This window comes from Dromiciops gliroides, chromosome 4 (assembly GCF_019393635.1).
Source record: "Dromiciops gliroides isolate mDroGli1 chromosome 4, mDroGli1.pri, whole genome shotgun sequence".
Taxonomy (NCBI): Eukaryota; Metazoa; Chordata; class Mammalia; order Microbiotheria; family Microbiotheriidae; genus Dromiciops; species Dromiciops gliroides.
This window is the reverse complement of record NC_057864.1, coordinates 464,819,250-464,841,304: the sequence shown is the minus strand read 5'-3', so window position 1 is coordinate 464,841,304 and position 22,055 is coordinate 464,819,250. Positions and strand designations below refer to the sequence as shown.

Genomic DNA, 22,055 nt, shown 5'->3' with positions numbered 1-22,055 from the left:
GAACAAGATACCTGCCCTCGCAGTGCTACCCACCAAATCCCTGCCCAGCTTTCCTGCCTCCTTCTGTGTGTTGCTTCCGCTTTTAGATTGTAAGCTCCTTGAGGGCAGGACTGTCTTTCTTTTTATTAATTGTATCCCCAGTGCTTAGTTTGCACTGTGCCTGGCACAGTAGACACTTCATAAATATTTATTAGATTGGATCGGATTATTACATATTTTTGTATAGACCTGTGTAGTTCTAGCCATTTCCAAACCATGCTGCCTTCAGGATAGCCACCATCCCCATCTCTTCACACAAGCTACCCCCATCCCCAAACTAGGCTTCCAAGCCACTTCCCAGCCATGTCCACACCATGCTACCTTCCCTCCCCTACTTTCAAGCTCCTCTTTATTTGTGATGACCTCATTAGAATGTAAGCTCCTTGAGGACATGAGCCATCTTGCCTGCTTATATTTGTATCCCCAGTGCTTAGGACAACTGACACATGGTAAATAAGCACTCTATATTTGCTTTAGTTATCTATATAACCTCCCAAAGTAACTAGTTATCAGTGACTTCTGCTTTGATTTTCCTTGAAAAGGAGATTTGTGGCTAAACACTTTGCTTTGAAGGAAACAATGTAAAACTCTTGCATTTTCAATGGAGAAAGAGATGACCTCTCTTTGCCTTGTGAAGGGGGGGGGGGGCGGACTGGATAGATGCCCACCTATCCATTAGCACAAAGGCTTTCTGGGAGCAGAGACAGCAGGAAGGGGGTACTACTGGAGCTTGGGATGCATGTAATACAGTTATATTGGAACCTCAGAACTCTGGCAGAGTAAAGTGTTACACACTTATATACTATGAGAACTGGAAGGAATTTCAGAGATTATCTAAATCCAAATCTCTCATTTTACAGGGACAGAAACTAATGTCCCAAGAAGTTAAGCCAGGATATGTTAGGATATAAAAGGAAGGTTAATCTTGGCCAGTGACTGAAGTAACATTTCCTCTGGGGTCTTGCCTTCTACTCCAACACCATCCAGAAAGTATGTAAATTGTTTTGTAAGCCTTATAGCCTTTATAAATGTCAGCTATTATAAATGTCATATGCATTTACTGTATATAAAGTACGTATATAGTGTCATGCTTTTATAAAACATTTTTCTCATGAAAACCTTATGAATTAGGAAATGCAAATATCATTATTCCTATTTTGTAAGTTCCTCTATGGAAGGAACAGTTTCACTTTTCTCTTTTGTCTTTCCATTGTTAGTTGCTGAATGGCCATGATTTTCTAACTAAAGAGGGAATGCCTTCAGCTGAGAGGGTGGAGAGAAAAAAGGGAAGGCTTGAGGAGAGAAGAGGTTTAGAAACTCCCTTTTGACAGTGGGGTAGGAGATCGGTTAGAGAAGAGTAAAAGGACTGCCTTCCTGAAGTGAGGGCCCAGTTGAGGCTAGATAACATAAATCTGCAGTGTACCTAGTCAGGTTGGACACATGTGGCATGGGAGTAGGAACAAGGTAAGTGAATGGTAGGAGTAATCCAGAGTTGGAGACCATCAAGAGATGAGTGGTCATGGGAGAAGGAGAGAAGGGATTCCTTAGGAAAGGAGTGTGGAGTTGAACTGTTAACTATAGGAGTGAGATTGAGAAGGGAGGAAATGGCCAGAGAAAGTACTGAAGGGTAAAGGGATTGGAGGAGGTGAGGATATAAGTGAAGAGTAAGGTTAGGAAGGGTAAGGCACAGGAATAGATGGACTGATAGAAGGGTACAGTCATGTATTATATCTGTCTATACATGCAGGTATATGTGTATGTGTGTATTGTGTAATTTAAGATTCTAAATGTGGATTCTAATCTGTTCCCCCAGTTTGGGGGAAACTGACTAAAAATCACTGATAAAACGAGTTTAGGTTTTTAAGGGTTTATTGGAAAATAGAAAGAAAAAGATTGAGAACAGAATTCTAACAGCCTGGCATTCCTATCTTTCCTCAAATTTCCTGTGAAGTCCTCTGCCGCCACCACCATCAAGTCAGGAAGCCAAAAAGCCCCAGCGCTCTCTGCGCAGGCTCCCTTTCCTCCTTCCTGTCTCCTCCCAGACCATAGGAGGCTCCTCAAGTTGATTGGCTGGTAGCCTTGATAGACAGCACCCATGAGCAAACATCATTTCCTGACGCCAAGGAAAAGCCACAATGCCTCTGAGGCATTTTCCTCATGGTGGAGCTTTCCCACAGCAAGTCTCCAGTAGGTGGCATCATTCCAATCATTACAGTATGTATGTATAAGTCTTCTGTTTAACACATATATTTATCTCCTGGTCTTTTGTTATTTTATCTATATGTGTGCATGTATGTGTGTATGCATGTATGCATTACAATAACAGCATATACATATGTATCATACCATATAACACCCATATATCCAGATCTTTTGTTTTACATATACATGCATGTGTCCAAGTATTTTGTTTCACACATATGTATATGTATGTGCATATATAGACACACAATACATACCTTCAGGTCTTTTGTTATATACACATACTTTTATGTATGTATATATGCATATGTATATGTGTCTATACATATACAAACACATCCACATCACAATATACACATACATGTATAAAGATCTGAGGACCTGGAAATATGGGTGTTATATGCATGTGAGATATACATGTGTATCTGAAGACCTGGATAGACATATGTTGTATGTATGGGATTTATATCCATGCGCTGGTATTGTAACACAGTATTTTGTCACCTTTAAAAGCCTCTGCAAAGTATCCTGTTACTATGGGGAAGCTCATCCTTTCCCAACAGAGGAGGAGGACCCAGAAGTCAAGCCTAATGTGTCACAGGCAGGATTGGACCCTCCTTGACCTCAGTTTTCTCATCTGTAAAATGAGCAGGTTAAGACTAGATGACCTCACCACCTGACACCTATCAGATTCGCTAAAATGACAAAAAAGGAAAATAATAAATGTTGGAGAAGCTGTGGAAAAATTGGAACACTAATGCATTGTTGGTGGAGCTGTGAACTGATCCAACCATTCTGGAGAGCAATTTGGAATTATGCCCAAAGGGCGATAAAGCTGTGCATACCCTTTGACCCAGCAATACCACTTTGGGGTCTTTTGCCCAAAGAAATCATGGAAAGGGGAAAGGGACCCACATGTACAAAAATATTTATAGCTGCTCTTTATGTGGTGGCAAGGAATTGGAAGTTGAGGGGATACCCATCAATTGGGGAATGGCTGGACAAGTTGTGGTATATGAATACAATGGAATACTATTGTGCTGTAAGAAACGATGAGCAGGAGGAGTTCAGAGAAACCTGGAGGGTCTTGCGTGGGCTGATGATGAGTGAGATGAGCAGAACCAGAAGAACATTGTACACAGTATCATCAACACTGGGTGTTGATCTACTGTGATGGACTATATTCTTCTCACCAATGCAATGGCACAGAAGAGTTCCAGGGAACTCATGATAGAAGAGGATCTCCAAATCCAAGAAAAGAAAAAAAAAGAACTGTGGAGTATAGATGCTGAATGAACCATACTATTTCTTTTGTTTTGGGTGCTGATGTTTTTCTATTTTGAGGTTTTTTTGTCATTGCTCTGATTTTTCTCTTATAACATGACTAATGCAGAAATAGGTTTAATGTTATTATGTGTATGTATGTATGTGTATATATATATATATATATATATATATATATATATATATATATATATATATATATAAAACCTATATCAGATTACCTGCTGTCTAGGGGAGGGGGGAGGGAGGGAGAAAAATCTGAAATTGGAAAGCTTGTATAAACAAAAGTGGAAAACTATCTTTACATGTAATAATGTAATAAAATACTTTATTAATTAAAAAAAAAAGACTAGATGACCTTGGGGGCAGCTAGGTGGTGCAGTGGATAAAGCACTGGCCCTGGAGTCAGGAGGACCTGAGTTCAAATCTGGCCTCAGACACTAGACACTTACTAGCTGTGTGACCCTGGGCAAGTCACTTAACCCTCATTGCCCAGCAAAAAAAAAAAAAAAAAAGGCTAGATGACCTCTAAGGCTGGGCCCACAGAGGCCCTTCCTTGCTGCCACCAGTTGTAAAATGGGAGCAATACCTGCAGCAGCCACCTCCAGGGGTAAATAGCAACTATCTTCCTCCTCCTGCCCCTCCAGCCCCTCCTCCTCCTCCCCCTTTCCCCTCTTCCTTCCCCTCCCCACCCCCCCCTCCTCCTCCCCCCTCCCTGTCTTTCTCCCCCTCCTCCTTCTCCCTCTTCCCCTGCCCCTCCCCGTCTTCCTCCTCACCAGTAGAACGTTCAGGGGCCCGGCGGGCTCTGGAGCCTCTGGGAAAAGACCTCAGCCCTTCTGCTTCGTCCTCCTCACAGACACTGAAGTCGCTCTACAAGGAACCCGGGGTCACGTGAGAAAGCGCGGGAACTGCGCCTCGTGCTCCACAGCTTGAGGCAGGCAGGAGGGAGGACTTGGACGCATGCGCCCCTGCCCCTGCTCCCTGGCGCCTGCTTTTCTCTGACCCTCCTCTAGCACCTTGCAAGGAGCTCTAACAGCCTCTAGATGGCGAGAGAGGACTCGGAACGGAATTGTGCAGCGCGGGCCTCCCTGGGAAATGTAGTTCCCAGGTGCCTGGGCCTGTCGCCCAGACTTGGACTGCAGCTCCCGTCACGCCCCGCGCGGCCGACATGTAAATAGAGACTATGGTCCATACTCCCATCATCCCAAATGATTAATACCTCTTGACAATGTCTTGACTCCAACGGAAGCGTCTTTAAAAAATCTCATAGGTCTTCCGTAGCTCTGTGAGCGAGTGGGCTTCGCTCATGTCCCGGGACAGGCTAGGGAAGGCTTAGCGCGGCGTGTCGAATCTGCTGGAGGGGACCGTCCGGCGGAAGTGCTGGTGTGGAATCTGCTGCGGCGGGAAGGCAGGCACGCAGGCATACCGGAAGCGGGCCAGTCTGGGACAGCGGCGGCTATGGCGGCGGCGAGCCGGGCTCCTAGCCCGGCCGCCTCGGCGCCCGAGACGGCGGCCGATGCCCCGCTCCAGTACAGCTTGCTCCTGCAGCATCTGGTAGGGGACAAGCGGCAGCCGCGGCTCCTGGAGCCAGGCGTCTTGGGCGGGATCCCGAGCCCGGCCAAGAGCGAGGAGCAGAAGATGATTGAGAAGGCCATGGAGAGCTGCGCCTTCAAGGCCGCCCTGGCCTGCGTCGGGGGTGAGCCGGGGCCGGGGGCCGGGGCCCAGGATCCCCGCGGGCGGAGGCGCTGCGTAGTGGCCGGAGGCCTGCGTCACCTGGGGGCCTGGGGGTGGGCTGGGTGACCCCAGGGCCATCATCCCTGACCCCTCCCGCTTTGTCTGTTTCCCCAGGGCTGTGGTCCTTAGTAGACGCCTAATAAATGCTTGATAAATCCGATCTCAGTTTAAACCGCAGCCCCGCCGCTTAGTACCAGGGTGACCTTCGGCACGTCATTCCTCGATGACCTTCATTTTCCTCGTCTCTAAAATGAGGTTGGAATCAGTCAGCATTTATTAAGCGCCTACGAGATGCTCCCTTTCATCCACGAACCCTCTTCCAGTCAAGAGCCGAAGAGGAAACAGCCCTCGCTCTCAAAGAGCTTACATTCTCCTGGGAGAAGGAGATGGAACGGGGGCGCAGGCAAAGGCAAAGTCTATTCTGAATATTACAGAATGATTTCCAAGGGGGACCGAGGGTTAGGGATGGGCTCAGGAAAGGCCTCAGGTAGAAAGAGGCACCGGACTGCCCTATGAGCTGCGGGTGAGGTGGGGAAATTCGAGGAAGGAGCCTGCTCTGCAAAGGATGGAATGCTGGGTAGGGGGACCAGTTGGCTGTCCAGTGTAAGGGAAGGGAGAATGGAAAAGGGGAGTAATGTGAAATTAGACCGGAAACAGAGGAGAAGCCTTCAAATGCCAAGCGGAGAAAACATGTGGGTTCTTCTGATCAGTATTTTCCTCAGGGTTTGTCCAGGTGGTTTTTTGGGGGGCATCAGCAGAGATTGGTTGAAGAGGAAGAAGCCAGACAGAGGGGATTCCTGTTCATTTTGAGATTCTATATCACAGGCAAAAGCACTATTCAGCTTGCAGTGGTGGGGAGAGCAACTAGACTGGGTCTTCTGAATCTAGGATTTAGGACAGATTTCAAGGGGTCTGTGAAGTTGGATGGAGGGAAAAACCACCTTTATTTTCACTGACCTCTAAATGAAATGTTGAATTTCCTCCAATTATTTAAAAACATCATTCTGCTGAAGGGTCCCTAGATTCCACCAGACTGCTTAAAGGGATTCATGACGCACAAAAAAGGTTACAATCCCTTGATCTAGACTGACCTCATTTTGTGGATGAGAAACATGAGGCTGAGGGAGATTAAATGACTTATTGCAAGTCACAGGGTAAGGAGTAGAACCAGCGGTGAAACTCAAGTCATCATGCCTCTAAATCCAGTGTTGTTTCCATTATATTCTGTTGTCATAAAACAGTCAGGGGTTTTTAATGTATAATCTCACTGGGAAAGCAAGGCATTAACACCAGAAAAGCTGCCATTATAAGGCATTGTATAATTGACAGATGAGTAGTACAGATTATAAGTATGCATGGAGTTCAGAGACAGCCTGGGTGGGAGGTGCTGGGAAGCATTGTGAGCAAAGAAAGGTACAAGGCTTGGAAAAGGAGAAGAATAGGGAGAGTAAGTAATAATAGCTGCCGTTTGCAGTGTTTTACATAAATTATCTCTTCTGAGGCCTATAACAAGCCTGTCTAGTAGACATGACAAGTCTTTCCATCGCTACTTTGCAAATGAAGAAACTGAGGCCTGGAGAGATTAAGGGTCAAAGGCAGGATTTAGACCTCGATGCTCCTGGCTCTTAAGTATCCAGTATCACATTTCCTTTTTTTCTTTCCTTTTTTTTTGCAGGGCAATGGGGGTTAAGTGACTTGCTCAGGGTCACACAGGTAGTAAGTGTCAAGTGTCTAAGGTCAAATTTGAACTCAGGTCCTCCTGAATCCAGTGCCGGTACTTTTTATCCATGGCGCCACCTAGCTGCCCCTCATGTTTCCTTTCAAGCAAAACCAAACTGGTGAGATGTTTCCAGACCTGATTATGACAGCTCTTAAATGCCAGTTTAAAGAGTGTGGACTTCATTCTGTAGGTTTTCAGGAGTGCTGAGTGTGAGGGGGGGGGGGAAGGTGTATGGGGTGTGTGATAGAAAATGGCTTTTAGGAAGATTCTTCTGATCATAGTTTGCAGGATGGATGAGAGAAATGAGATAAAGGTACCAGTTAGGAAGCCATTGGCAATAATCCAAGCTTGAGGTAATCAGGATCTGGACTAGAGTGGTGGTAGTGAAGATGGAAAGGGATGAACAGATACAAAAAATCCTCAATAAAAAGACATAGAACTTGGTAACTGGGTGTGGAGACAGAAATTAAGGAGTGAGATTTTAAGACTGGTGCCTTAGAAAAACTGGGGGTGTCTTTGACAGGGATAGGGTAAGTAAGGAGACGGGGTGTGTGTGTGTGTGTGTGTGTGTGTGTGAGGTGTATAAACTGGTGAAAGGAAGGACAGTTTCCATTCAGTTATATGAAGTTTGAGGTGATGGGGATACTGAACTCAAAAGTGTCCGGTAGGCAGGTGGAGACAGGCTGGTGCTTAGCAGTCAGGGCTGGAGGCAAAGATTTGGACATTTTTCACAGAGCTAATAGCTGCAGTTGAGTGTGGAAGAGTTTTCTGAGGGAGGATCTAGAAGAGAGCAACAGTGAGTAGTAAACCTTGGGGAATACCTACAGTTAGAACATAGAAGGAGGTCCTGGAAACATGCGAGAAAGTATCTTGTGCTTGAAATAATAGGGGAGTATTATGGGAAGCCTTAGGAGGATAGATAACAGTTTCAGATACTACATTGAGGTCAGAGAGAATGAAAATCGGTTAAAGGATTCAGTGATTGGAATCTGGTCAAAGTACGTGTTCAGTAGTGTAATGAGGGTGGAAGCTGCTAAAGTGATGTTGGGCACTGAAAGGAAGGAGAGAAATATGAGTGGTCAGTTGAGGATTTCAGGGTAAGGGAGGTGTGTGTGTGTGTGTGTGTGTGTGTGAGAGAGAGAGAGAGAGAGAGAGAGAGAGAGAGAGAGAGAGAGAGAGAGAGAGAGAGAGAGAGAGAGAGAAAGTCTAGGGTGCTGGGAGGCCAGGCGGATGAGAATCTTCCCTTTTCAGTGGCTGCTGAACTTGCCTACCTTTGTCCAGGCTGCTCCTCATGCCTACAATGGCCTTCCTCACATTCTGAGGAATTCCCAGTGTCCTTTCAGGTTTTCATGCACATGTCACTTCTTTGAAGTCTTTCCTGTCTTCATTTTCTCCAAGTTGTGAGTGTGCTTGCCTCCCCCCCCCCCCCCCCCCCCCGCCACGGCCTGCTTCTGCCTCTCTCTCCCTCTCTGTCCCCCCTCTCGATCTCACTCTTTCACCCATTACCAGATTTCTATATGCTTGAGGAACAGTGTCAGGCATGACTTTAGGGTTAGGTGGCAGCTTTGAGAATTAGTCATTGAGTTTACAGTGTTTCATGTGTTTATATCCAGGAAGCCAAGAACCCTTTTGGAGCGTGGTGTAGACATTTTTATTTTTATTGTGGATACGTTGTGTTTAGTGATCATCAGAGTGCCCATGATTGTCTTCATCACTCATGCTCTTTGTCAGATGTAGGCCCCAGACAGCTTCTGCTCAGCTGGTCTTGTCCATGGGCACTTCCCAACAAGTAGTGACGGCAAGGTAGCTTGACTCCTGGCCGAGGTCATTTTGTAGTAATGCGTTACTACAGTTACTACTACTCTGCAAAGTAACTGTTTTTCCTTTGATTCATTTAGGATTTGTCTTGGGAGGAGCTTTTGGAGTATTCACTGCTGGCATAGATACGAATGTGGGCTTTGACCCAAAGGATCCATATCGAACACCGACTGCAAGAGAAGTTCTTAAGGATATGGGACAGAGAGGCATGTCCTATGCCAAGAACTTTGCCATTGTGGGGGCCATATTTTCCTGTACTGAGTGTCTGGTAGAGTCCGTAAGTGACGGCTTTCTGAAGGATTTTGGTTTGTGGACAGTAACCGTTAGCATTTCTGCCTGATAGCAATGCTCTGGAGCCTGTGGGCCAGAAAAGCAACAAGAGACTCTAAAAATCATAGGCTCCTTTCATCAGGAAAGCTATTTCCAATATTCTGGGTGGTGGGCTGTCCTTAACAGAGACATGAGATAGCTTTTTGTCACATGCCTATATATTGGTGGTTTTTCTCCTTTAGAAACTGGCTTCCCTTTCCATGTGAAGGTTAAAAGGTTATGATTTCAGGGGCAGCTAGGTGGTGCAGTGGATAAAGCTTTGGATCATCTGTATCGTGTAGTGCTGGTGCTATCTACAGAAGATGACTTGGAACAAATCTAAACTTTAAGAATTATCTTTGAATTTGCAACTTAATATTTTTTAAAATGAATGTAAACAATTGTTTTTACATATAATTGGGAAAAAATTAAATATCTGGGAAAACATTGTCTTTGAAAAAGATGGGGGGCGGCTAGGTGGCGCAGTGGGTAAAGCACCGGCCCTGGATTCAGGAGTTCCTGAGTTCAAATCTGGCCTCAGACACTTAACACTTACTAGCTGTGTGACCTTGGGCAAGTCACTTAAGCCCCATTGCCCTGCAACAACAAAAAAAAGAAAAAGATGGGATTCTTGCTAGCAGGAAAATGAATTAGCCAACTGGAAAGCTGTGATTTGTTTCTTAATCATTTTGTCTGGGTTTTGTGGTACTGACATGCATTTCCCAAATCCCACAGTATCGGGGAAAATCTGACTGGAAAAACAGTGTCCTCAGCGGCTGCATCACCGGAGGAGCCATAGGCTTTAGAGGTCAGTAGACCACTCTTATGGCAGTGTTCTTTGTGATTGTGGGTAGCATTGCCCTGAAGCTGATGCTCCCAAGGACAGCCCATGGCATGTGCAGGCACGAGATGACCATTGTCTCCTTGAAGACTGCAGTGAAAGTTTGCTCATGTGTGAATGTAGATGTGGGGCTGTGTGGCATGGTGGAAAGAGGGATGGATTTGGGGTTCCCATCTTCTGTCACCCTAGCCAACCATCTGTGAGAAATAGGGGTTGCTCTCAGTTACCTTGAAAGGTCACCTCCAGTTCTAAAATTTGTGATTTGAAAATCTGTGAAGGAATTTAGAGATGAGGAAGAATCTCTTGATAGTGAGCAGCTATGGAATGGTTATACTGAAATTAATTACACCACTGGAAATTTTATCTAGATTTCTTTCTCTTTTTATGCTTTGGTGCAGTGGTGTCCAACTCAGAGACAAATAGGGCCCACTCACCTGTCCCTGTGGATTGTGTATTGACTTAGTTTCAAAATGTACTATTATCCATGCTTGCGTGGATGTATGCATCTTTATTTGTATTGTTAAATATTTCTCAATTCCATTTTAGCTGGTTTGGGCCCACTCTTGCACATTAGACACCCCTGGCATAGTGAGTAGCAGGTTGGCCTGGAAGCCAGAATGCCCTGAGTTGTCGGGGGAGGCTCTGTTGGTAGGAGGAGCTTCCTGGGGTGGTGGCGGGGGGGAGGACACATGCAGCCTGCTGGGATCAGGTGTGGTCCCTGGCTCATGCCTCTGTGTACACATCAGCTTGAGGGGAAAGACCATTTCTTTCTCCCCCCCCCCCCCAACAATGAGGGTTAAGTGACTTGCCCAAGGTCACACAGCTAATGTCAAGTGCCTGAGACTGGATTTGAACTCAGGTCCTCCTGAATCCAGGGCTGATATTTTATCCACTGCGCCACCTAGCTGCCCCAAAAGACCATTTCTTTAACATTTATCTTTGTATCCCCTCTGCCTGACCCACCGTAAGCACTTACTAAATGCCTGGCTTGGTTGACTTGGGTCAGTCACTTTCATCTCTTTGGGACTATTTCATGTGGAAAACAAGGGGGTTTGATGAGCTGATTTCTAAGGGCTGTAAAGAATTAACCCAATTAAAAATTGGTCCCCACAGGGCCCTTTCAGCTCTAAATCCTTGGTCCTATTCTCCTGGTTCTGTTGTCAGAACTCAGAATCGGTCCAGTATCGTGTTTCACTGAATTCCTCACATTCACCATTTCTCATGATATAAACCTATCATATTACATTCTCATGCCATTACCCAGTGGGGACTCATTGTTTGCAGCTTTTTGCTACCAAAAAAGTTGCTCTTATGGAATGTTGGTATATATGGGCCTTTCCGCTCTCTTTGCTTTGGGGGTGCATGAGCCCAGAAGTGGGACTGCTGGGGCAAAAGGGAGTGACCTTTCTTACATAATTACAAAATGTTTTCTAGTGTGGATGGAATAATCTAGAACTCCACCAGAGAGTATGAATATGCCGTGTTTTCAAAGCTCTAACCCCAGCTGGGGCTCTCCTAGCATTGTTGCCCGTCTGATGTGCATGTGAGGTCAAACTTGAGGTCTCTTTCTGAGAAGGACAGATCCTCTCAGCCCTGCGACTGGGGACTCTTATTTTGGGACCACTGGACCACACTTGATGGTTGAAGCATTTAGGAAAGGTGTTTGGTATTCTCGGAGACACTTTCTGTTACCTGCCTGTTGGTTATCCTCATTGCCGCTGGTCCCCTCTGCGCAGGCAGAACCAAACATGGGTACTCTAATGTGGTTAGAAGAGCGGCTTTTTAAGCATTTCAGGTTCTCATTCCCCTCCATTCCCATAAAAGTTACAAGCTGCTTTGTTATTAAGCTGCCATCCATTGATCAAGGAGGTGAACATTGCATGGAAGCAGGGGGCATTGCTCAGCAGCTGTCCAGTCGCCATCACCTCCTGGCTTGCCCAGAGCATCCTCATTTTGCTGAAAGATTGACTATTATTACCCCTTCCCTGGAGCCTTCACCAAACAGTTGTGCTTGATGGAGGAGGAGGCAGAGCTAGCTGCTCCTCTGCGGAATCTTCTCCCGCCTTTGCTACTGCCTCGGAGCAAATTGGCCGCCTTCCACCCCCCTTTAATCACCTTCTCAGGAATTTATTCTCTAAACAAATGTCAGGGCGACAAGCTCTCTGCTCGCCTTGATTCTAAGGCTGATGCTCTTAGACAGGGCTCCTCTTTTATAGAAGCTCTTGCTGTGCATCTGAACTGCTTAATTCTCTGGGATGAGAGGAGCCAAATGAATGAGTGGCTAGATGCTGCAAAGAGGCTCATTTGTCTGAGGCCTCATTGGCTTTATCTGTGCGCATACAGTTCTCCAGCTAGAACTTAGTCTGAGGGGCAGCTAGGTGGTGCAGTGGATAGAGTACTGGCTCTGGAGTCAGGAGGAACTGAGTTCAAATCCAGCCTCAGACACTTGAGACTTACTAGCTGTGTGACCCTGGGCAAGTCACTTAACCCTGATTGCCTCACTCCCCCACCCCTCAAAAAAAGAAAAAAGTTAAAGGAACGACAACAACTACACCAAAAAAGAAAAAAAAAAGAACTTAGTCTGATATCCTTGTGCTGCCAGGAGTGTCTGATCTTCCTGTTTGTTTTGTAGCTGGTCTAAAGGCTGGGGCCATCGGCTGTGGAGGCTTTGCTGCTTTTTCTGCTGCCATCGATTATTACCTGCGATGAGAGAAACTTCTCCTGGTTGAGGAGCCCAGCACCCGGTCATGAGCCTTGCAGTGGAGGAGGACGGGCCTTTAAGGACTTTGCCTGGATCATGAATGTGAAAGAGTCACTTGGTTTGCTTCCCCTCTCCTTGGGTGGTGGGTGACCCCAGGAGGGGGGTCTGGTGGCTGCTGCCTCCAGTCTCCTGAGCAGCTACACTCAGCTCTCCCAGGTGCTGGCAGATGGCTTCTCATGGGGATCCCCAGTCCTTCCTGGATTCCACCCAGAGCTTTCTTGTGAGAGACACCACAGAGAGCCCCTTTGAATAGATCAGGGACAATTTATTGACTTCAAGGAGTTATGAATCCTGACTGCAACTATCCAGCCAGCCTTTTATTGCTAAAATAAACATTCTTTACTATCCTATGTTGGGATGTATTGCAGGCAACATATCATAAAGGTCCTCTTATTTAAGGGAAGGGGGAACACAGACGGGGCAAAGTAAAAGTTCCTTGTTCCTTGTAGCCCATTCTGTGACTAGGGAATGGCTCTATCCTGTTGGCCACCGGCCAGCCATCCTTGCTGTGGAAATTGTTTATTTAAATACAGGTTGAAAAGATGCATTTGATGGTCTCTCTATCCTTTGTTAAACTCTCCAAGTCCGAAAAGCAGGGCTTAGATACCTACCATGTGGCCCAAAGGCAAAGGGGGTGAGAAGTTGTAGCTGAAGCTTGGCCTAACGGTGCACACAGGGATAAGAACATTACAGACATTCTCAGTAAGGATATTCCTGGGGTGTGTGGAATCTGCTATGACTTTTTATTTTTGGTGGGGCAATGGGGGTTAAGTGACGTGCCCAGGGTCACACAGCTAGTAAGTGTCAAGTGTCTGAGGCCAGATTTGAACTCAGGTCCTCCTGAATCCAGGGCTGGTGTTTTATCCACTGTGCCACCTAGCTGCCCCCTCCTCTATGACTTCTTAAAAAAAAAAAAACAACACAAAACCTTTTGGCTTACTGCCAGGTGTGTTTGCACTTGGCTGAGTGCTACTACCTTGGTTTTCTGCCTACCCGACACTGGCTTAAGGAGACAGGCGTGAATGAGCCTCACTCCTTAACCTGGTGACTGAATACTTCTCATCCCTCAGCGACTCCAGCAGGAAGTTGTTGAGAGGGTGTTCTTCCCTGCCTCTGTTCTCCTGCATCAGCATCAGCTTTGACAGCCCTTGGCCTTGCTTCCCGAGTGCCATATTTGGCAGAATCTGTTTGTTTTACACCTACAACTTGGGTGTCTCAGGCCAGTTTAGCACATAGATGACTGACTCTGTTAGAAAGAAAAGGCCTGGGCAGCTAGGTGGCGCAGTGGATAGAGGAGGTGGCCCTGGATTCAGGAGGACCTGAGTTCAAATCCAGCCTCAGACACTTGACACTCACTAGCTGTGTGACCCTGGGCAAGTCACTTAACCCTCATTGCCCCGCTCAAAAAAAAGAAAGAAAGAAAGAAAAGGCCCCAGACTGAGAGGAAGAAAGAGGAAGAGTTTGGTGGGCTGGCGAGAGACTCGACTCCATTAAGTCAAGTTTGAACTGCTCTACCTCCTAAAGCACAAAATCCACGTGCCTTCTCATCTCTGATCCGTTTATAACGTACTTTTTGACCCACTAAATCCACAGTAATTGTATCTTTGCATAAGGAAGCGATCTGATTAAACCAGGGTCAGGGCCCCTGATTTGGTAATGGGGAATGGCATTCCTTTAAACTCAGGCTTCGACATCTTGGGCATTTAATCTTGTGACTGGGCTGGGCGGAGAGGGTCCCTCCCCATCACACCATGCAGTCCTCTTTGTTTTGTCTCTTACCTGCTTTATTACCTTGATTTTCATCCTCTCTTCGTCAAAAAGCAAGAGTAAGAGAATTTGCCCAAACGGTCACAAGTCGGGTGCATCTGTATCTAAGCAGTGTTGTCCAAGATGACTGGTACCACCCTATTCTGGCTGCCCACATCTCTTGTCTCTAGTGCAAGGTCTTACAGAACCCTAAGGCCTTCTGATAACAAATGTTTTATAATCCCTCTCCTAAGACCCCCTGTGTGGCAGACCGCCATTGCTATAAGGCTTGATGTTTCTAGTCTTACTAGTTCCTTTCAGGACAAACAAGTGCTGACAGAGGGGGTCTCACATCCCTAACTCTCCCATATGGGTATTTTGGGCAGTACCACAGAGCTGAGGAGATTTCTAATTCTACATGACTACCTGTCAGAGTACTGTGACAGCCTCAATAGCTGGCTTGAATCGTATCCAGCCCGTGGCACGAGTCCCTGAATGTCATCATTAATGAATCAATGGAATGCTGTATTCCCCATTGCCTTTGAAAAGATGAGCTCTGTGGAAGTTGGTTCGATAAACTGGGCATTGTCAGAATTGACTATTCAATCAGAAGTGGAGATGAATAGTTTCCTGTTTTAGATGGCCACATCTATAGTGTGAGCTCATAAACTAAACACACATTTTCAAAGACATCTGTTCCTTATCTCCAGAACAAACACAGTGTTGGGCGAGCTTTGGCCTGGTGTGAGCCGCCATTAACCCTACTGGCACCCATGGATGAGAGCTTGAGGACAAGATGCTCTTAAGAGTGGGCCTAGGGGGCAGCTAGGTGGCACGGTGGACAAAGCACCGGCCCTGGATTCAGGAGGACCTGAGTTCAGATCCAGCCTCAGACACTTGACACTGTGTGACCCAGGGCAAGTCACTTAATCCTCATTGCCTCCCCCCCCCCCCCAAAAAAAAAGTGGGCCTGGCTCTTGCCTCTGTCTTTCAAATGAAAATTTAAGAAAAAACCCATTGTGCTTGCTTGAAAACACAAGATCTCTTGCCTCTTACCCACCATCCAACCACTGTGTGGGCTCCCTCACCCTCTGAACTTTTGGGGAATTAGCACCCTAACAGCAGGGGCAAGAAGCTGACTGAAAGCACCAGCTTTCCTAGCGGAGGCCAGCGTGGCTGGTGGTTGACGCCAGAGCTTACACAACCAAGACCCAGGAAAAGGGCTGAGAAGCCTTTAAAGCTGGACTCCATCTTTGATAGAAACTGAAATTCAGCTGCCAAGAGAGAGTTAAGTATTTGGTTCCTGGTCCTCCCCGGGCCACTGAGAGTGCAAAGATCCACACCACAGGGCTGTTTTGTGCAAACGTCGGGGCTTTGCATTTTTATTAACATTTCCCTTTCACATGGTTTACATCCATTTATAATAATCTACATAATTGAAACAACACAGACAAAAAAATATATCCTTAACAACTTATTAAAGTCAAATTATTAATGAACAGTCCTATCCTATCTGTATCTGCAGAACTCTCCCAATCCCCCTGCATGGAAGAGGGCAAGGCGACATGGAGGGGGAGGAATACCTGCAGCCCGTCTTCTGGGCACCCGTTGGTAACACCACTTGTGCCGTACAACAGGCTCCCGTGGCCGGGGCCTGTGCTGCGTAGTCAAGTCCCTAACTTGAGAAACCACAGGATCGCTCTTGTACATCTCTGTCCTGCCTTAGTACCTATCCTTTCTTCCCATTGTAGTTTCTGAGATATATAAATATTTGTCCTCTTTACCTTCTCCTCAGCCTCTCCTCTTCTCCTACACACATCTCCAGGTGGCAGCAGCTGACTGCCTAAGCAGCCAGAAGTTGCTTCTCTTCTCCCACTGGCTTGGGGGGGGTGGGGCAGGGCCTTGGGCACGAGGACTCACCTTCCGCTGCTGCCAGCCCCAGCCAGGTTTTCCCTCCAGCCCTGTGACTTCATTTGGAAGCCAAAGAAAGGGTCCAATGTACAGGAGGCTGACTTTGACATCAGTGGGGGCCCTTAGACCTGGGGGTTTCCCTCTTTTCACCTGGTATCCTGGTACCTCTGCTGCCAGTGGGTCTCCCTCTCCTGTCACCATTTTGCTTTCCCTGACATGGCCACGTCCAGTTCCTGGGCAAGGGAGAGCATCGCTTCTCGCCGGAGAGGCTGCATCTCGCGGGATGGCATCTTCCATGGGCCCTGGATTGAGAGTTGGCCTGACTGCCAGCCAGGCAAGGGTGGTCTCTGAATCTAAGAGGCCAGGAATAAGCTGATGGTGGTCTTCTTTCAAATGCACTCAGACACAGGGTGTACAAGCTGCCTCTCTTGTGGCATTGTGTGGATGGAAAAGTCCAAAGCCCAGGGGCACAGCCTTGGGGACTTCTCCCCTCTTCCCAGCACCAGGTAGCTGGTCTCAGCCACAATCACTCACTTTCTCCACCCCCCTTCCTGGAGCTGGGTGGGAAGGTCACTGCCAGAAGTCAGGCAGGCAGGAGAAAGCAGGATTTGAATGGGCAGCACCATAGAGGCCTGCTGTAGCTAATGTGCCTAGGCCTCAGGCTGGGCAGGAGGGGAGGGGCAGTCAGTACTGTAATTGGCTGGGGTATGGGGCGAAGGGGACTTCCGAGATCCGACTGGATCTTCCCGAGGGCAGAAGGGGCTACCCCGTGGCAGTGCCTGGCTGCGGAGCACACAGGTCTAAGGCAAAGGTACTGACGAGGTACAACGGAGGTGCCAAGAGCTGAGCTCTCCTACCCGCCAAAGGTTCAGTCCTGTTTGTCGCCCCCACAGGACAGTAGTCGTTTGTCCCTCCCTCACAGAGCCACCTTCCCGCCCCACCTTTCTCAGGGACCCCACGGCTATCTCGGCACCTCTCACTTTTCAACCTGTGAACACACAATGGGGTGAAGTAGCCCCAAACTCTTCTGTTTCCTCAGGATCAGAGACTTAGAGGAGAGAAAGGAGCCTTAAGGTCTTCCAGCCCAAGACCTACATTTGGTAGATGAGGAAACTGAGTAACAGGGAAATGACATGCCTACAGTCACGTACACCCATGTGAGCGAAGAGTTCCCTAAACCCTCTGGCCAGACAGCAGGTCACCCAACATAAGTCTGCACACAAAGGAATTGACTACCAGGGAGGAAGTGAAAAGCAGGGGAAGAAAAACCAGGTGACAAACCCTCCCAGAGACAGGGCTATAAAGCAGGAAAGGGAACAAGAGCCTCAAGGACCCACTCCCCAGAACAGAGCTGCTCAGGCGGCAGCTCTCAAGAGTGGTTTCTGGGCCCGTGTTGAGCCCAGGGGGTTAGCACAGCCCCATCCTGGGGTCCACATCCTTGCTGGTGTCAAGGCGAAGCAGGCCCCGGCACCTCCAAGAGCTCTCCCAGACGAAAGGCCCCCGGGCTGGGGCTTCACATGCAGGGGTGAGGGGTGGGAGTCGGTGCAGGAGGCAGAGAGCAGGGGCTTCTGGGAGCAGCATCAGGAGAGGGCAGCTTGGCAGGAGTCGCACACAGCAAATGAAAACCCTTTGCAGTGAGCCTCAGAAGGAATGAAAAGAAAACCACAGAGCAGGCTGTCCGGGTCCCCAGCCTAAGGAGGCCATGGTGTTTTCTTTGTGACAAAGACATAGGACAATTCCTGCACACCAACGGGGCATCAGACATGAGCGGAAATACAGAGGGGCAGGGACGGAGCACGGCAGGGCGATGGGGGCGCAGGAGGGGGGCGCGCACATTCCAGTTCTCGGAAACCCGCTTCCCTTGTCATCTGCTTTGCTCCATCTCAGTTTTGTGGGGTGGTCGGTCAATAGGTTTTTCAAGTCTGTGCTGAGCCCCGGGGCCAAGCTGGAAGGGGCTGGTGGAGCCCACGCCGCCCATGCCTGCGCTAAACGTCCGTGGAGAAGTACAGTGTGTTCCGCTTTAGTTCTGCGAAGGAGATGGGGGGGTGCTGCAGGTAGTAGAGAAGGACCTGGACCTACAGAGAGACAGAAGAAGCAGTGAGGGCTGGAAGCAGGAGCCACAGTTCTTCAGCGGGCAGAGAACTCCCTGGCACCGTAAGCATCCACACATCCACACACATCCACACGCGGTGAGGCCATTGGCTCCTACACTGGGGGCTCACAGAGACTTGGGAATGGAACTCAGATATTCTTACTCCCAAAGCCAGGGCTCTCACTGATGGACTCGAAGTGGGTTAGGAGAGGAGGCATCTCCTTGAGACGGCACAGCCTGTGGGGCCAGGATGTCTGATCCAGCTCTGGAGAGCCAGTGGGCAGGCAGGCATGACTGCCGGGGTTGCTACCTCGTGCCGCTCCGGGAGGGGCAGAGGCTTCCAGACAGAGATGGACAAAAGCACTTTTTGGATGGCCAACCCGACAGGAGCAGCAGCCTCTAGGGAGCTGGGAAGGGAGTCCGATCCATCAGCAAGTGTTTATGGAGGTGCCTGGTCCTGTGCCAGCCACTGATGCCAGCTGCTGGAGCAGCCAGATGTGGGGCCTTCTCTAATGTCACCTGGGGCGGCAGCCATCCCCGGCACTGAATGTGGCCACCACCTTCTCCTTCTCGGACCAGGGTTTGCTTTCCTCCCTCCGGTGGCCTCTGCCTCACTTGTTCTCAAGTGTTAGGGGAACTCAGAGGGGAAGGGCCCTAAGCATGGCCGGCCTTCTTAACCTTGCTTGTATCTTGGAGCCCCTGGCAGCCTGCTGAAGCCCACCGAGCTCTTCCCAGGAGGAGTTTTAAATGCGTCAAAGAAAACACAGGATTACAGAGGAAACCAGTGACAATGAAGCAGTTAAAACATATACACAGACACACACATACATGTATGCACACATACATAGGCACATGTATATTCACATACACGTATACATACATATACACATATACACACATTTACAGACCTCAAGTTAAACGTGGCTCTCCTTCATCCATATAATTGATGGTAAAGTCTTGCTTTCTCAAGGGGGGGAGGGGGGGAGTGAGGGAGAGAATCTGGAATTCAAACTTTTTTTAAATGCTAGAAAAAAATTTTTGTAATGTAATTGGGAAGGGGGCAGCTAGGCGGCGCAATGGATATAGCACTGGCCCTGGATTCAGGAGGACCTGAGTTCAAATCCAGCCTCAGACACTTGACACTTACTAGCTGTGTGACCCTGGGCAAGTCACTTAACCCTCATAGCCCAGCAAACCCAAAACGAAACAAAAATATAATTGGGAAATATTTAACAAAATAAATAAAATACACTAAAGAGAAGCAAAGCTGCCCTATGTCACAGGCTCTGTGCCCATTCGGCTCAGCAACTCACTGAGGCATTAGGGAAGTTTAGGGTGACTGGCCCTAAGTGACTCCCCCACAGAGGACCGGAGCTCACAATCATGGGAGCTGGAAGAAACTTTCGAAGTCGCTGAATCCAATCCCATTTTACAGAAGAAGAAATTGGGGCAGAGGGATTAAGTGGCTTGTCCTGGGTCAAAAGTGAGGATTTGAATCCAAAGCTTCCCTGACTCCGAGGCCTGTGCCCTCTCCACTAGGACACGCTGCTTCTCTGCCTCTGATGGTTGGGGTGGGGGAGGACTACAGGATGTAGAAGAGAAATCCTAGTGCTTATGTGAGGTCCTGGGAAAAGCCTGCCCTGTTCTAAGGAGGGAAGGACTTCTTGTCCCATCCATCCTCTTTAAAAGCAGCCTCTTGCACCCACAGCTCCAGCGCTCTCCAGAGCCAGCTGTAGGGAAAGGGGATTAGCCCCATTGACAGGGAGCTGGGGGAGGGGGGGGGTCATGTAATCTCTCAGGGCCCATATAGTCTTTCTTTCTTTTTTGGATCAGGTTGTAATTTCACTGGCCTAAGAGTAATCGTCAGTATTTATATAATTGCCAGCATTAAGGTTTGCAAAGTACTTTACAAATATTATCTCAATGCATCCTCTCCAACCTTGGAGAGGTAGGTGCTGTTCTTATCCCCATTTCACAGGTGAGGAAGCAGTTTAACCTAACAAAAGTTAAGTGACTTGCCCAGGGCCACACAACTAGTCAGTGTCTGATGCAGGATTTGCACTCAGCCCTTCCCTCTATGGGGAATGCTCAATGAAGACTGTCCACTACCAGTGCAGATCTTGAGAGTTGCCTGTTGCACTGAGAGGAAGTGTAGGGTCCCTCAGCCAGGATGTGTCAGGCAGAATTTGAACTCAAATCTCCCAAGTCAGGCCCTTTATTCCCTGTCCTCTGTTCTTTCTCCTCAGCTTCCTGAGTGGGGCAGGCTATGTTCCCGCTCCCTCTCACCCAGTAGGAGGTAGTCAACCTGCCTGGGGATTACCTGTGCCATGACATCGTGAGACCAGATGTCCGAGGCTGAGGTCAGGTGTCCTTTGCTCTCCACCTCAGACGGTCTCAGTAATGTTGGGCCAAACACCGTGGCTAGATTGTGAAGGGACATTTTGTTGATGGGCTCCTTTTCAGCAACCCTGGGGAGGAAGACAGAGGGGTTATTTCTGCCCTGGGGCCCCTGGCAGCCTCAGCAGGCTTCCTGGAGGCTGGGAAGGAAGCAGCTAAGGCTTTCCCATAATGCATCCCCTGCCTGGGGGCCTCACTGGGAGGCCCGGTCCCTTTTAGCTTCAGCTGAGGAGCTCAAACCTCCCCCCCCCTTTTTTTTTTTGGCGAGGCTATGGGGGTTAAGTGACTTGCCCAGGGTCACACAGCTAGTAAGTATCAAGTGTCTGAGGCCAGATTTGAACTCAGGTACTCCTGAATCCAGGGACGGTGCTTTATCCACTGCGCCAACCAGCTGCCCCTCGAACCCTTTTTGGGATGGGCCTTTAAGTGATGTCTAACTTAAACTACAGGTCATCTGTCCAAGGCTTCATTTTACAGAAGAGGAAACTGAGCCTTGGGGAGTCATAGCTTCATAGATTTAGAGCCAGAGGGGCCTTAAAGTTGACTGAGCCCTCTCGGGTTGATTTCTTTTTTTAAAGAAACACAAGGAAAATGGGAGCCAAGGAGGTGGAGAGATGTGCCCCAGGTCCCACAGCCTGACTCCAGGCCCAGCTCCCCATGTCTCATCACTTCTCTGCTCCAATCCAGTCCCAGTGCAGGGGGACTTCCCAAAGGTCATCTTGTCAAAGCTGGGATTTGAATCTTGACCCTCTAATGCCAAAGGCCGTCTAGTCCAGCCCCCCCCCCATTTCTAGGAGGAGATAGTTGAGGCCAGGAGAGGTCATACAACTTTCTGAAGGTCACTTGGCTAGTAAGGGGGCAGGGCTATGACAGAGGCTTTGGGTTGGAGCCGGCCCTGTGGAGGGAGCTCCCAGAAGCGGGGCAGCCTCTCCCAAGCCAGGGATGCGGGGTCTGATCCTCTCCTCCCTTTCAGATGACTCTGTTCCATCGCTGATGCTCCAAAGCTTGCCTCTGGCCTCCTCCCCACCCTCCTTTCTCTTGCATAACTGTCCAGATGCACTGGCTGTGTTTTCTCCCCCTGTAAGCAGCAGGTATTAGCTGCTGCCTGTAGCTGGTGCCCAGGCAGGCCTCGGTCCCCCTCCCCACTAATCTCCACCCCACATGGTTATTTAACAAAGAGACCTGTTCCTGGCCTGTGCCC

At 48.4% G+C, this 22,055-nt stretch overlaps 2 protein-coding genes across 7 annotated transcripts in view; one reads left to right on the top strand and one right to left on the bottom strand.

Moving 5' to 3' along the window:
* The first annotated feature begins 4,948 nt into the window (after positions 1–4,948).
* TIMM22 (translocase of inner mitochondrial membrane 22) lies at positions 4,949–13,255 on the top strand. Its single transcript, XM_043964591.1, has 4 exons — positions 4,949–5,221; positions 8,878–9,074; positions 9,842–9,914; positions 12,580–13,255. The coding sequence occupies exons 1-4, from the start codon at positions 4,984–4,986 to the stop codon at positions 12,654–12,656; spliced, it is 585 nt and encodes a 194-aa protein (XP_043820526.1). The 5' UTR covers positions 4,949–4,983; the 3' UTR covers positions 12,657–13,255.
* Positions 13,256–15,810: 2,555 nt separating this feature from the next.
* The window catches only part of ABR (ABR activator of RhoGEF and GTPase), a 298,848-nt gene continuing 292,603 nt past the window's right edge, over positions 15,811–22,055 (bottom strand). For all 6 annotated transcript variants that reach the window (XM_044000089.1, XM_044000092.1, XM_044000090.1 and 3 more), the window contains 2 exons: positions 20,778–20,925; positions 15,811–18,440 (listed from right to left, as the gene is read on the bottom strand). In XM_044000089.1, coding sequence (XP_043856024.1) covers positions 18,351–18,440; positions 20,778–20,925 — 238 coding nt within the window. In that variant the 3' untranslated portion in view covers positions 15,811–18,350. The remainder of the gene's footprint in view (positions 18,441–20,777; positions 20,926–22,055) is intronic.